Source organism: Lissotriton helveticus, chromosome 11 (genome assembly GCF_964261635.1).
Source record: "Lissotriton helveticus chromosome 11, aLisHel1.1, whole genome shotgun sequence".
Taxonomy (NCBI): domain Eukaryota; kingdom Metazoa; phylum Chordata; class Amphibia; order Caudata; family Salamandridae; genus Lissotriton; species Lissotriton helveticus.
In genome coordinates, this window is record NC_136072.1 from 66,669,919 (window position 1) to 66,684,249 (window position 14,331).

Below are 14,331 nucleotides of genomic sequence, written 5' to 3' on the forward strand. Positions count from 1 at the left end.
AATCCGCCTTGAAAACAACACACAGAAAAGAAAGAACTTCCCAACCCCCCTCCCCCAAACTGAAAAGGAACACCCCCCACCCTGCACCCCTGCAAAAAGCTAAAGAGCCACCCCAACCTGCAGTGTGCCTGTCGCCCTAGGACCCCTATTCTACACAAAGACCCCGGAGGAGGAAAGGCCCCCGTTCCACCCGCCCCCCGACCACACCAAGAACTAAAGGGAACAAACTAAAGACAAAATAATTATGTTGTAGAGGAACGCCGGCCAACACTCCTGAAAACGTATTCAAAGCAAGACATGAGAGCCGAACAGTCAGATCTCCGCACCACCTTCGGCACCACCAGGGTGAGCGGCGGGCTCAGTCTCAGGAGGACGGTCAGGCAAGGAGTCCAGCCAGTCATTAACAACATCTGGTCTATCAAAGAAAAGGGTACGCTCGTTATACTCGACCCGAAGCCTGGTGGGAAAGAGCATAGCATAGCGTAGGCCCCGGTCCCGAAGACGTTTCTTTGCACCACGAAATTCCATCCGTTATCTCTGAACTTGTTGGGAAAAGTCCGGGTAAAAGTTCACCGTGGCATTTTCAAAGGCCACCGGGCCCTTCACCCGCGAAGCCTGCAGGATAGCGTCCCGGTCTCTATAGTGGAAAAGCTTCGCCACAATAGGTCTCGGCGGGGCTCCCGGCTTACCTTTGCCCCCCGGAACACGATGTGCACGTTCCACTGTGAAAAACTTAGTAAGACCAGAAGGGGCAACATGGTTCAAGACCAGATCTTCAACCAGGAGATCCACCGAGTGGGGTTCTGGGTTCTCCGGTACACCAACCAGACGAACATTGCAGCGACGTTCCCTGTTTTCAAAATCCTCCAGGCGTCGGGTCATGAAGTCGTACACCCGACGGAGATTCCCAACCTCCGTCTGGAGCTCCGACACGTCCTTCGTGAGGCTGGACGATTTAATATCCAATGATTGTACCCTTTCATTCGTCTTGCCGAGATCAGCACGAATCAGATTCACTTCAATAGCCACAGTGTCAAGTTTATGGGCCAGGGCCTCGTACTGTAGGCCGATGGATTCCCTCACGCCCGAAATGGCGCCCATAATGTCCTGCAGGGAGGGCTCCGCCGACTCCTCCAAAACTCGATCGGACGCTGTAACAGGAGCAGGCAGGGCAGTTCTGGGGGACCCCTTAGAATGGGTATAGCGGTCCATAACATTTGATTGAACCGGAGCTCCGCGCAAAGGTGTTTTCGTCTTGCGCGTCTCCCTGTCCCCTCTGCCCGCCATTTTGAAGATGCGTCACAAGGCGAGCCACCAGGGTCAACGGGCCCGACACCCAAATCGCAGGACCAAAGGTTTCAAAAAGGGCACCACACGGGTAGAGGTCGCCAAACCAGCAAATAGTCCACAGGAAGGCCCAACAGCCGAGCTGCCTCCAAGTATCAGTCCCTGTACGACACGCACACTGTCGGCCCAAGTCGAAACAGAATCGAAACCGAAACTTAGGAGGGGGACCCACAAGGCTAGTTTCCCTGCCGCTGTTGTTCAATTCCAGGACGGCCACAGAACCGCACCCCGTCCCGGGCGCACCTCAAGGGCGGAGCCCAAAAGCTCAGATCACCGTATCTCAGGAATCCAATGTCCAAATCGATTTCTGAAAAGTGCCAGGGTCATCAGCCAAACGTCCTCCACATGAATTCTTGCAGGAAATCAGGATTCAGTCAGGATAAAATGCCGGGAGCGGCGAGGGTCCGGAGAGCGCTGTGCTCAAGCGGCCATCTCGGATGCCCGCCAAGCTCCTCCTCAAGATTTCTATTTTTTAGATACTTTATATAGACTTTAGCTGCCCGCTGGTATGTTCACAAATATATTTTATTATGTGATGAAATGGTCTCGACCTTCCTTTCTGTATAGCCATATTAAGAGCCATTTCATGTGTATTTCTCATATACCAAAAAGCAATAATGCATAACAATGCGTGTTTACTTTTGCGTTTAATTAATAGCTTAAGTGCATACAATATATATGACTGCAATTTTTCAGTATATTTGAAAATTTCAAAATGCATTTATGTATTTTGGGGTGGTAAGGTATACACTATACTCTATAGTATGTTGTACTATGTTATACTATGCATAGATTAGTAGATATGACCATAGTTAGCGTGGAGTGGGTGTCGTGTATTTCTATAGGTTCTGAATCGATCCCCCTATTCCTGACCCTATTCTGGTTAAACTTACTAGCTAGTTAACTAACAGTCAGCCCATGAGGCAAGAAATCCCCCATGATGCAGATACCGTTATCTGACGCAGTCACACTACGGCACAGGAACGTGTTATCTGATTAGGTCATAACGCTTGAGATCTAATTAGACAAGCGACATTCCTCCAGCCCCTGATAAGGCATACGACGTTCTCATAACAAATCAAACCTATGACAACCTGGATAATCCGTGCGGCCATTGTTTTGATTTCACAGAGAACTTTAGTAAAGAATGTGCTAACGAGCAAGTCGTATGACATCTTTATTGACGTACCTATGTCCATCCTTACGTCAATCCCGGCACCTTTAAGGTATAAATATTGCCGACCTTGCCCTATGCAAACACACGCGTGGTGACAAGACGGAGCAGCCATACTTGCCGAAGCCGAAAGCAAAAGCAGACCCCGCTGGCAGCAGCCCCGCCTTCCTGACGCGCTGAGAGACGCGCTGCTATCTCAAGCCGAGAGACCCAGCACCGGCGCTTCTGGGCAGCCCTCGCAGGCAGCCTGGAATATCGAGAGCAGAGAAAGAGATACCATTCCTCATTCATCCTAAATTCCAGGTACAGAACTGAATAACCCCTCACAGAGAATTCTTTAGTTATTCACTTGGCAAAAACAAACTTAACTTAAACTGTAACTTTCTATTCCCGCCCACGCATTAGACTTAGGTCAGGTACACGGGGTAGGCGTATTTAGAAACACCAGTTGAGTACCTTTAGTCAAATGTATATGTGTATGTAAATATATTTTAATCATTTTAAACATCATATGGCTCAGAAACCATATCAATGTTTTTACAGTATTATTTTATACTATTGCTTCTAATGTATGCACTTTACTTAACTATAAGTATTGCAATAATATCGATCCATTTCTCATGTATGAGAAAAGAGACTGATCAATAAATAACACCTTTTTATTGAACACGCCCGTCTCTTCCTTTTCTCTACATTCTGATGAGACTAAGAATGCACGTACTGACTGAGTAAAATAATTGCCTTGTGCTCACACGACTCTTGAGATTGACTCTTGATTAGGGGAGAGCAAAGTTGTCATGTTCTATGGTTGTCAGAAACTAAATCCCTTCTTGTCTAATCAGGGGAGTTAATCCTTCCTTGAACATTCGAGAAAGTTTCTAGCGAACTCTGAGCTTAGCTGGCAAACCCAAAAATTAAGTCTAGTATCGACAGTAGTAGACCTAGTTAACGTCTGGTCTAGGCCTTTACTGCTGTAGGTACTATTCCAATGCGCAGAGCCTATTGGGAAAATAGGAGCTACACTACACCATTCATCTTGCACATTTTTAGTTAAACAGTTTAGGTGAAATGGTACTCAATGTGTTTGTTTTTCTACGAAATCACATCCAACCCTTCTACCATTGCGCGTTAAAACCATTAGTATTTGGCATTGATCGCATAGCAAGACAAGGGGGCATATTATCAAGGGGCCACAATAAAATTATCGCCACCTTAGTGTCCGTTTTCAGCCGAAAAGCAGCGATCATTTTATCGCAATATTAGCAAGGACACGCTAGCGCGTGTTTCCGTAATTTAGCACCCGCTTTGCATCGCATCGTTAATGAGATGCAAAGTAGGCATGCCTCAATAGACTACATGGGGAAATATCGCAAAGCCAGCTTTGCGATATTTACAACAATGCCCCGGCCGGCGTAGCGATAAACAAAATCACGCTAACCGGCCATTAACGCTGGATTAGAACATCTGCTAAAATCCAGTGTTAGGCATACTTTGCATGGGAGGTGGAATGTGGGGTTACGACCACAGGGTTGTATCAGCAAGGTCATCGCTGTTTAGCAGGGAACATCGCTGGTTTTCCAGCGATGTTGGGACATTTTCCTGCTAAGCGTTTACGCTAAGCGTTGTTAATACAGTGCTCACTTGGCGATGAATTCCAGCATTAGCTGGCGATAGGGAAACACGCGCTAGGCGCGGCCAGTGATAATTATTGCTGCCACTTCTTAATATACCCCAAGGTATTCTAAGAAGAAGAGAACCTAATACTGGAAAAATTAACTGCCACACACTGAACCACCATACGAAACATGACCTAAGATCCAGGTAGGCTTCTGAACCAGACATGCTCCGTCCAGCGATGTAGCATGGGTTGCTGGCACCATGGGCAAGGCAAGTACTTCGCCCCCTAACCCGTGGACTGTTAGCACTTCCTGGCACAAAATTTTAAAAGAAAAATAATTAGTAGTACACATTTTTTTTCTTTTAAAATTTTGCACCTCCTAAGAGTCTTGCGCCCTGGGCAACCGCCCCCTGTGCCCCCCCCCCACGCTATCCCACTGCCTCCGCCACCAGAGAAAACATGGTTTTTGACCAGGGAACACAGCTTTGGGATGCCTCTCGACACATTGCACTGCTATAAGAAACATGAGCTAAGTTCTAAATAGAGAACGCGTCTAGGATGGACCGCGTCGCCGTGTGCCCCACAGGAAGCATAATTTAAGGTCCGCATAGTAGACCCTTCTACATCTAGAAGCACCCTAGGAAAGATGAGCTAAAATGAACATAAGGGACTCCTCATGGACTTACCTACAGATACTACACCATCAAAGGAAGTGTGACCGAAGATGTATGTAGATACCATGTCTGGGACTCAACTCGATGCATTGAAATGCCATAGGGAACATGGCCTAAATTCAAGCATGTACATGGAAAACACCTTTCCATCATAGATAACATAATGTTAGATCAGCAGAGGACACACCCCTCTACATCCATCCAAACATCATTAGATAGCTATACAGAAAATACCTGTGGGACTCATGTCAACACACTGTTCCACCAAAGCACTTGCACCCTCATGCCTACCTGGAGAACAAATGCAGGACTTATTTCAACACTCTGTGCCACCAGAAGAAAGCTAATCTAACATCCATACAAACTACATATGTGAGGCTCACCTAAATACTGTGGGAAGCATGAGCTAAGTTCAGCAAAGTACAAGGCCATGGGGGTCACCATACCACCTACTGCTGCAATGTAGATAGCTGCATCTAGTCTCTCCATGTAGAGTGTTCATGTCACCTGTCTACACCATCAAGGGAGTACACCTCTCAGCCTCACTCCTGTAGCACCTAATAGGAAATTTACCTAAGAATCCACCTCTGAGACTGGACCCAGTTCGACTCCATAATCGTGAAATGAGCCAGGATTATCCCTCACCACCGTTCACGCCCCATGGGATGTGTCTCACCTGCGCTTCCGTCACCATTGACAACAAGAGGTCACAAACACCTGTAGAATGCCATGGTTCTTTCTCCTGCAGGGCTGGCTCTTCCTTTCTAGTTCTGCCCTGACAATCTGTCTTTTTGCTTTCTGTCACAGGTGTGTTCATCTTCCCATTGGAAGAGACAGAAGTCATCGGAAGCTTCGAGGCAGTGACGTCAGGGAGGACGGTGACAGCTCACATCCAGCACCGGGGCAAGACTGAAGACTGCTGCATCGACTGCAGCACTGGTACCAGCCTGGCACTGAGGTGCACCAATGGTGAGTGGGGCCTTCTGGCCATTACTGCATAGCCTGGCACTGCGGCGTATTGACTGTATTATTGTGCGCCCCAGGGTATCAGTATTATTGCACATCCCAGGGTGCTAATATTAGTGTGAGCCCCAAGGTACCAGTATTATTGTACAGCCCAGGCTACCAGTATTATTGCGCATCCCAGGGTGCCATTATTATTTGCGCCCCAGGCTACCGGTATTATTGTGCGTCCCAGGGTACCAGTATTATTGTGCGTCCCAGGGTACCAGTATTATTGTGCACCCAGGGTACCAGTATTATTGTGCACCTCAGGGTACCAATATTATTGTGCATACCACGGTACCAGTATTATTGTGCGTCCCAGGGTACCAGTATTAATGTGCACCCAGGGTACCAGTATTATTGTGCATACCAGGGTACCAGTATTATTGTGCATACCAGGGTACCAGTATTATTGTGCACCTCAGGGTACCAGTATTATTGTGCATACCAGGGTACCAGTATTATTGTGCGTCCCAGGGTACCAGTATTATTGTGCACCCAGGGTTCCAGTATTATTGTGCACCTCAGGATACCAGTATTATTGTGCATACCAGGGTACCAGTATTATTGTGCACCTCAGGGGACCAGTATTGTTGTGCACCTCAGGGTACCAGTATTATTGTTCATACCAGGGTACCAGTATTATTGTGCGTCCCAGGGTACCAGTAATATTGCACATCCCAGTGTGCCATTATTAGTGTGAGCCCCAGGGTACCAGTATTATTGTACACCCCAGGCTACCATTATTATTGCGCATCCCAGGGTGCCATTATTATTGTGCACCCCAGGGTACCAGTATTATTGTGCACCTCAGGGTACCAGTATTGTTGTGCACCTCAGGGTACCAGTATTATTGTGCATACCAGGGTACCAGTATTATTGTGCGCCCCAGGATACCAGTATTATTGAACATCCCAGGGTGCCATTATTAGTGTGAGCCCCAGGGTACCAGTATTATTGTACACCCCAGGCTACCATTATTATTGCGCATCCCAGGGTGCCATTATTATTGTGCACCCCAGGGTACCAGTATTACTGTGCGCCCCAGGGTACCAGTATTATTGTGCACCCCAGGGTACCAGTATTATTGTGCACCTCAGGGTACTAGTATTATTGTGCATACCAGGGTACCGGTATTATTGTGCATCCCAGGGTAACAGTATTATTGTGCGCCTCAGGATACCAGTAATATTGTGAACCTCAGGGTACCAGTATTATTGTGCATCCCGGGGTACCAGTATTATTGTCCCGTCCCAGGGTACCAGTATTATTGTGCACCTCAGGGTACCAGTATATTTGTGCACACCAGGGTACCAGTATTATTGTGTGTTCCAGGGTACCAGTATTATTGTGCATCTCAGGGTACCAGTATTATTGCGCATCCCAGGGTGCCAATATTAGTGTGAGCCCAGGGGTACCAGTATTATTGTGCACACCAGGGTACCAGTATTATTGTGCGTCCCAGGGTACCAGTATTATTGTGCATCTCAGGGTACCAGTATTATTGTGCGTCCCAGGGTACCACTATTATTGTGCACCTCAGGGTACCAGTATTATTGTGCACGCCAGGGTACCAGTATTATTGCGCATCCCAGGGTGCCATTATTAGTGTGAGCCCCAGGGTACCAGTATTATTGTGCACACCAGGGTACCAGTATTATTGTGCACACCAGGGTGCCAGTATTATTGTGCGTCCCAGGGTACCAGTATTATTGTGTGTCCCAGGGTACCAGTATTATTGTGCACACCAGGGTACCAGTATTATTGTGCACACCAGGGTACCAGTATTATTGCGCATCCCAGGGTGCCATTATTAGTGTGAGCCCCAGGGTACCAGTATTATTGTGCACACCAGGGTACCAGTATTATTGTGCACACCAGGGTGCCAGTATTATTGTGCACACCAGGGTACCAGTATTATTGTGCGTCCCAGGGGAACCAGTATTATTGTGCATCTCAGGGTACCAGTATTATTGCGCATCCCAGGGTGCCTTATTATTGTGAGCCCCAGGGTACCAGTATTATTGTCCCGTCCCAGGGTACCAGTATTATTTTGGACACCAGGGTAAAGTAAAGTCCACATTTGTAAAGCGCACAATCACCCGTAAGGGTCTCTAGGCGCTGGGGGCCGTCGGGAAGATTAAGCGAGCTATTGCCCAGAGTCACATGGTGCTGGGCTGATCTGCCGCAGGGGCCGGGGATCGAACCGTGGTCCCCAGATTCCAGCGTCAGTCGCCCTGGCCGCGGCGCCACACCTCTGTGCATCTCAGGGTACCAGTATTATTGTGCACACCAAGGTACCAGTATTATCGTGCATCCCAGGGTACCAGTATTATTGTGCCCATCTCAGGGTACCAGTATTATTGTGCACCTCAGGGTACCAGTATTAGTGTGCACCTCAGGGTACCAGTATTATTGTGCATCTCAGGGTGCCATTATTAGTGTGAGCCCCAGGGTACCAGTATTATTGTGCACACCAGGTGTGATATGATAGACTGTAGCCGAGTTATGATGATTAAAAGATGGTTTATTGATGGATAATCTGGTTGAATCATAACGTCATTAAAGCCCCACCAGGAGCAGCTCTCCTGCTGCTCAGCCCTCTCTTCCAACTGTCATCAATCCAGCAGGCATCCCACACATTCTATATTACCTCACACACTCCAACATTTCACCATTAATACACATAGGCTGAGCAGCAAGGCAGGTTATAGAGAAAGGCACATGACATCCAAACCAGGATACCACACCAGGGTACCAGTATTATTGTCTGTCCCAGGGTACCAGTATTATTGCGCATACCAGGGTGCCATTATTAGTGTGAGCCCCAGGGTACCAGTATTATTGTGCACACCAGGGTACCAGTATTATTGTGCGTCCCAGGGTACCAGTATTATTGTGCACCGCAGGGTACCAGTATTATTGTGCACACCAGGGTGCCATTATTAGTGTGAGCCCCAGGGTACCCGTATTATTGTGCACCCCAGGGTACCAGTATTATTGTGCGTCCCATGGTGCCCTTATTAGTGTGAGCCCCAGGGTACCAGTATTATTGTGTGTCCCAGAGTACCAGTATTATTGTGCACACCAGGGTACCAGTATTATTGTGCGCCCCAGGGTACCAGTATTATTGTGCACCTCAGGGTACCAGTATTATTGTGCATACCAGGGTACCAGTATTATTGTGCGTCCCAGGGTACCAGTATTATTGTGCACCTCAGGGTACCAGTATTATTGTGCATACCAGGGTACCAGTATTATTGTGCGTCCCAGGGTACCAGTATTATTGTACACCCCAGGGTACCAGTATTATTGTGCGTCCCAGGGTGCCCTTATTAGTGTGAGCCCCAGGGTACCAGTATTATTGTGTGTCCCAGAGTACCAGTATTATTGTGCACACCAGGGTACCAGTATTATTGTGCGCCCCAGGGTACCAATATTATTTTGCATCCCAGGGTGCCATTATTATTGTGTGCCCCAGTGTACCAGTATGCGAAAGTTGCAAAATTCATGATTTTCGCACAAGACATTTCGTTGACTTCCAAGGTGAAGTTTGTGAATACAGGCAAACATTTGGAGGGAGGCAGAGATACCCTTCTATGGAGATGCAGCAGTGAGAAGAGAAGGCTCTGAAGGGAATGCCCAGGGACAGACTAGGAACCAAAACCGGCCTTGTCAAAGTGCTCAGCCGCCCCCCCGGGGGTTGGGGGTGCGGCCGAGCTGTTTGCCAGGGCCGGTTTCAGCCAATTTTGTTACAGGGGCCGATATTGAAGCTATGCTGCAAAAGCGGCCCTGTAACAAAAACGGCCCCCAGGGGCCCAAAACCTGTCCCCACCCTGGCGGCCCACCGGGGAAATGCCTGATGCCCGGTGCCCACTATGGCCAGTCTGGCCCTGGGAATGCCCCAAACACGTGTGTGTTGCATTTAGGGTGTGTGAATGGCCGGTCTAATCTTAGAGTGAGATGTTGCAGGCAGTGTAATATCTCAGTGGGTTGTGCACAGTGGCAGCTGCCACATAATAGTATGGGTGGGGCGGGGTGGGGGGGGTCAGAAAGAAAAGACAATTTCACTTACCTGGCTGCTGGCTGCCGTTTCTGCTCCATACGCTTCTGTTCTTATGTGACACACGGAGAAACACAGGCTCCAAAACTCACCTAAGCCAATCACGACGCTGCTGTCACCGGAATGACAGCAGCGTCGTGATTGGTCTGGGTGCCCTCGTTCGCTCAGAGAGGGAGTGGGAGCCTGTGCATGTTCCCCACCCAGGCTGCTGAATGCAATGAAATGAGTAACTTTGAGTTGGCTAGCACTTGTTGCATAGACATGATTCAGTAGTTTAGTTCATGGTGAGGACTAAATCAATGCGTATAATTGTATTCTTGAAATAGTTCACTCCTAACACTGTTTTGAACCCTTTTCCGTCCAGGTCACCTTATCTTAGACGAGGAGTTGGAGAGGTCAACGTTTGTGATCAGCATTGGGCCAGTGGCCCCCTCTGAGACGGTGTACATCCACCTCAGCAGCAGCCAGGAGCTCAACACCTTGTCCAGTGGTGCCGTCCACATCACGCTGCCATCGGTGTTCACCCCGCTAGTGGCCGGCGTGGAGCCCCCGAGTGAGCCGGCAGGAGGCCTATGTGACGACAGGTTGTGCTTATGGTGATTTTCAATGTCTTTCCTAGCATAAGATGCATCCAGGTGAGGTGCAGAGTACAGGTGGAGAGGCGGGCCCCGGTGGCCTGGCGTTATTAACAAGGGGTAACCCAATAGGAGTCAAAAGGACCTGGGTATCAAATGTTATAGAAAAAATGGTCCTAGACGTTAATTCAACATACGCACTTGTCAACATAAATTAAATAATCACTTCACTTTGGATTACCATTTGATTGAATCATTTAGGTATGTAACAAAAAACACTTTTACGCCCGATATAATTTGTTGAGGCTGGAAAATCACACCTGAAACAAAAGAAATTTACTCAAAAGATGGGAAGTTCTCTTATTTACTATACATTTTACAAAAAAACACATTAAATTTGACAATATAAGAAAGCAAAATTATTTACAAAAAAGAGGGTTCATTTGTCGCAAATGGACGTGCACAGAAATGTTATAGAAAAATGGTCCTAGGCGTTAATTCAACATACGCACTTGTCAACATAAATTAAATAATCACTTCACTTTGGATTACCATTTGATTGAATCATTTAGGTATGTAACAAAAAACACTTTTACGCCCGATATAATTTGTTGAGGCAGGAAAATCACACCTGAAACAAAAGAAATTTACCCAAAAGATGGGAAGTTCTCTTATTTACTATACATTTTACAAAAAAACACATTAAATTTTACAATATATGAAAGCACAATTATTTACAAAAATTAGGGTTAATTTGTCACAAATGGACGTGCACAGAGCATATAGCACGTACGGCAGGAGACAAAGATGCTCCTCGGAGTAATAGCTGCGCTATATAAATATACCATTACATTACATTACATTACAAAGAGACTCAAGCAAAAGACAAATGGGGCTTCAGGAAGTCAACTCACCAAAAGACCAGCGGGAAGCAAAAGTGACATCATCCTCCCTTTGATCCCACCCAACCCTCCAATGACATAACATGGTTAAGTGTTTGTCCCATTCCTCTCCTTCAAAAACCTCCTATTTTCTGCAGAGGTGCTGTAGAATAGTATGGCCTTCAAATGACAGAAGGCAAACATGCAGTGGTTAATTTGAGCCGGTGGTTTCAGTTGCTCAGCACCGGCACTTAATTGTCAACAACCGGCACTTATGACAGCCAACCACATGGTGGCATTGTTTGTCTAAATTAGAGATGAACACAACAACAGTTGTTTATTAAAATGACTAATACCTGCCCCGCAATCCATTCTTATAGCTTTGGGGGCCCGGATAGTCATGCTTGGAGGGTGTGATGGTTAGTAGTTTTGTTGGTTCTGTCATTGAAGCCACTGACCAGGGCAATTGGTGATGCAAGCTGCAGTGACCTCCTGATAAGGGCCCTGGCACTTTTTTTTGGTACAAATTAAGCACTGCAAACATGTCTCTTGTAGCACTGTGGACTTTCTGTTCCTGCCACTGCCTTTATGACCACTACGACCATGGGCTTCCAGATCAGCGTCATGGGTACTAAATGGCAAGCCAGGTGTAGCAGCCCCTTCGCCCGGTGGCACTTAAGAAACTTGAATGCTTGGGTGAGGCATGGAAAAGAACAATTGTGTAATTCAAACTCTCAACTCAGGGATCAGAGTAAATCATGAAGGGAGAGCGGTATGTGAGAATGGCAATGACAATCTCTTGAAATGGGAAGGGTTAGGGGAGGATTAGGGAGGCTGCACTGAAGTGCATGGTGTGAGGATGCAGAGAAGTGCCTGGTTCCATTGGTACTGAGTAAGATGCTACCAAGGCATATAGGCCCAGTAGTATGAGAAGCAGCAAGACCCCATACAGTGAAAGCAGGCACATGGATAGCAGTGAAAATGTACATACAAAAAGGCTCAGCACATACCCAAATAGTAAAAGTTAATATCAGTTAAAGTACAACAGTATCAATGGATCGCAGTATCAATATTGGTGGTCATCAGACATAAAATAATCTCCCATAGCAATTATTACAAAGTCCAAATTCTTATGTGAAAAGTATTCTTGTTTTATTCTTTTTTTGATGATACTTCATTTGATTTCGTTAAAAACACAATCGTTAAAAACACAATACAAAATCATAGCCGACGCGGCGCGTTTCGTCTCCACGAGACTTCTTCAAGGCTTTTTTGTGTTTTTATTTATTCCATGATCGAATTGGTCAAAATTCAAGTTCCGATTTATCCAATAATAAATAAATGTTCTTGCTTACGTTCAATTTGTGTAATAAAGAGTACCACTTTATTTTCTTTGTGGATTTTTTAAAAATATGTCTGCTCTTCCAAAAGAGTATCGTTGCCCCAAGTTTTGGTAAACGAGAAGAGACGTTCAGTCTGGTAGCTGAAGCTGTAGAAATACGGTCAGAGCTTGAATTTTGACCAATTCGATCATGGAATAAATAAAAAACACAAAAAGCCTTGAAGAAGTCTTGTGGAGACGAAACGTGCTGCGTCGGCTATGATTTTGTATTGTGTTTTTAACTAAATCGAATGAAGAATCATCAAAAAAAGAATAAAAGAAGAATACTTTTCACATAAGAATGTGGAGTTTGTAATAATTCCTTTGGGAGATTATTTTATGTCTGATTACCACCAATATTGATACTGCGATCCATTGATACTGTTGTACTTTAACTGATATTAACTTTTACTATTTGGGTATGTGCTGAGCCTTTCTGTATCTTGTGTTTTTGGTCATCCAAAATTGTGGGAACTAGGGAGGTCAGATCCTAGCTCTTGCACTACCATATTCGCCCATACTTCAAAAAACATATACCTTCTGGTGCCGGCCTTGAGTGCCCTGACCTTCCATTTTGTGCTTTATTTAGCAGAGAAACTGTGTGGAATAGAATGGTGGTGAGTTTAGAATGAATTAGCTAACATGGTGCCAGCGCTTTAAAGTCCCCCGACCGGCATGGTGCCATGATCTAGAGAGGCCTGAGAGTCTACTCAAATACAATTGGTCACAGATGAGGGAATGAGTGAGTAACTCTTGAAATGAGAGTTATGTGAAAATGGGCGAGACTCCACTGAAGTGCATGATGGTGTTCATATGGAAATCCATCTTTTTATGTCTTCCTGAACATTCCTTGCTGTTTGGTCTTTGTGCAGATGGTGGCTTGATTTGAGCCCTGGACACACAAGCCCTGAGTGTATGTGTTTTCCCCAAGCCATAGAAACATTTTTTCTAATCAGCATATTTGACTTCTTTGTGAACCAGCTGTGATGCAGGGCTGGTCCAGGAAAGTCGATCGGTCCTATGATTCCATCTATGGGTGCTTTAACCCAGTTTAGTAGGGTGGGGCCACCGCAAAAACTTCGGGTGTAAGAATGCCCCCCCCTTAAATGTTCACCTGGGATGCAAGTAGCTTTGTTGGTATGAGAAAAAATAAATATTTACTGGAGCATGCGAGGGCTTTGATAGGCTGATGGGCGATTCTTCATTGAAGCTGATATGACAAAAGATTCAGGACTGATTAATAATCCATTCAATTAAATGAACAAGCCTTTGTTGCTCCAGCCAGTGTTTTCTTTGGTCACCTTAACTGAATATTCCCTAAGGAAATTTGAATAAGGATCTTCCTTTTGCAATGGCCTCTCCTGCCCCTTTCCCAGCGTTGCAAATTCTTTCAGAGTCTGACTTTGGCCCATAATTATGCACTCCCTCTGCCAGGCTGCCTGAGTATGTGTGGACACCGCCCATGATACACTGGGTTGAGACATAACTTGCACGTGGTGGCTCAGAGGAAGGCTGTCCTACTTTGATAAGAACAGTGACCTCTTGTCACCTGTCCCATGCCAATACAACCAATCAGTGGCAGTGGAACCATCCTTCAATCAATCATTTGTAAA

At 46.2% G+C, this 14,331-nt stretch overlaps 1 protein-coding gene across 1 annotated transcript in view; it reads left to right on the forward strand.

Annotated features, from left to right (window-relative positions):
- The window catches only part of VWA5B2 (von Willebrand factor A domain containing 5B2), a 397,568-nt gene that overhangs the window by 87,503 nt on the left and 295,734 nt on the right, over positions 1 to 14,331 (forward strand). Inside the window, exons 3-4 of the mRNA XM_078665491.1 lie at positions 5,621 to 5,782; positions 10,246 to 10,465. Of these exons, the coding sequence (XP_078521617.1) occupies positions 5,621 to 5,782; positions 10,246 to 10,465 (382 nt within the window). The remainder of the gene's footprint in view (positions 1 to 5,620; positions 5,783 to 10,245; positions 10,466 to 14,331) is intronic.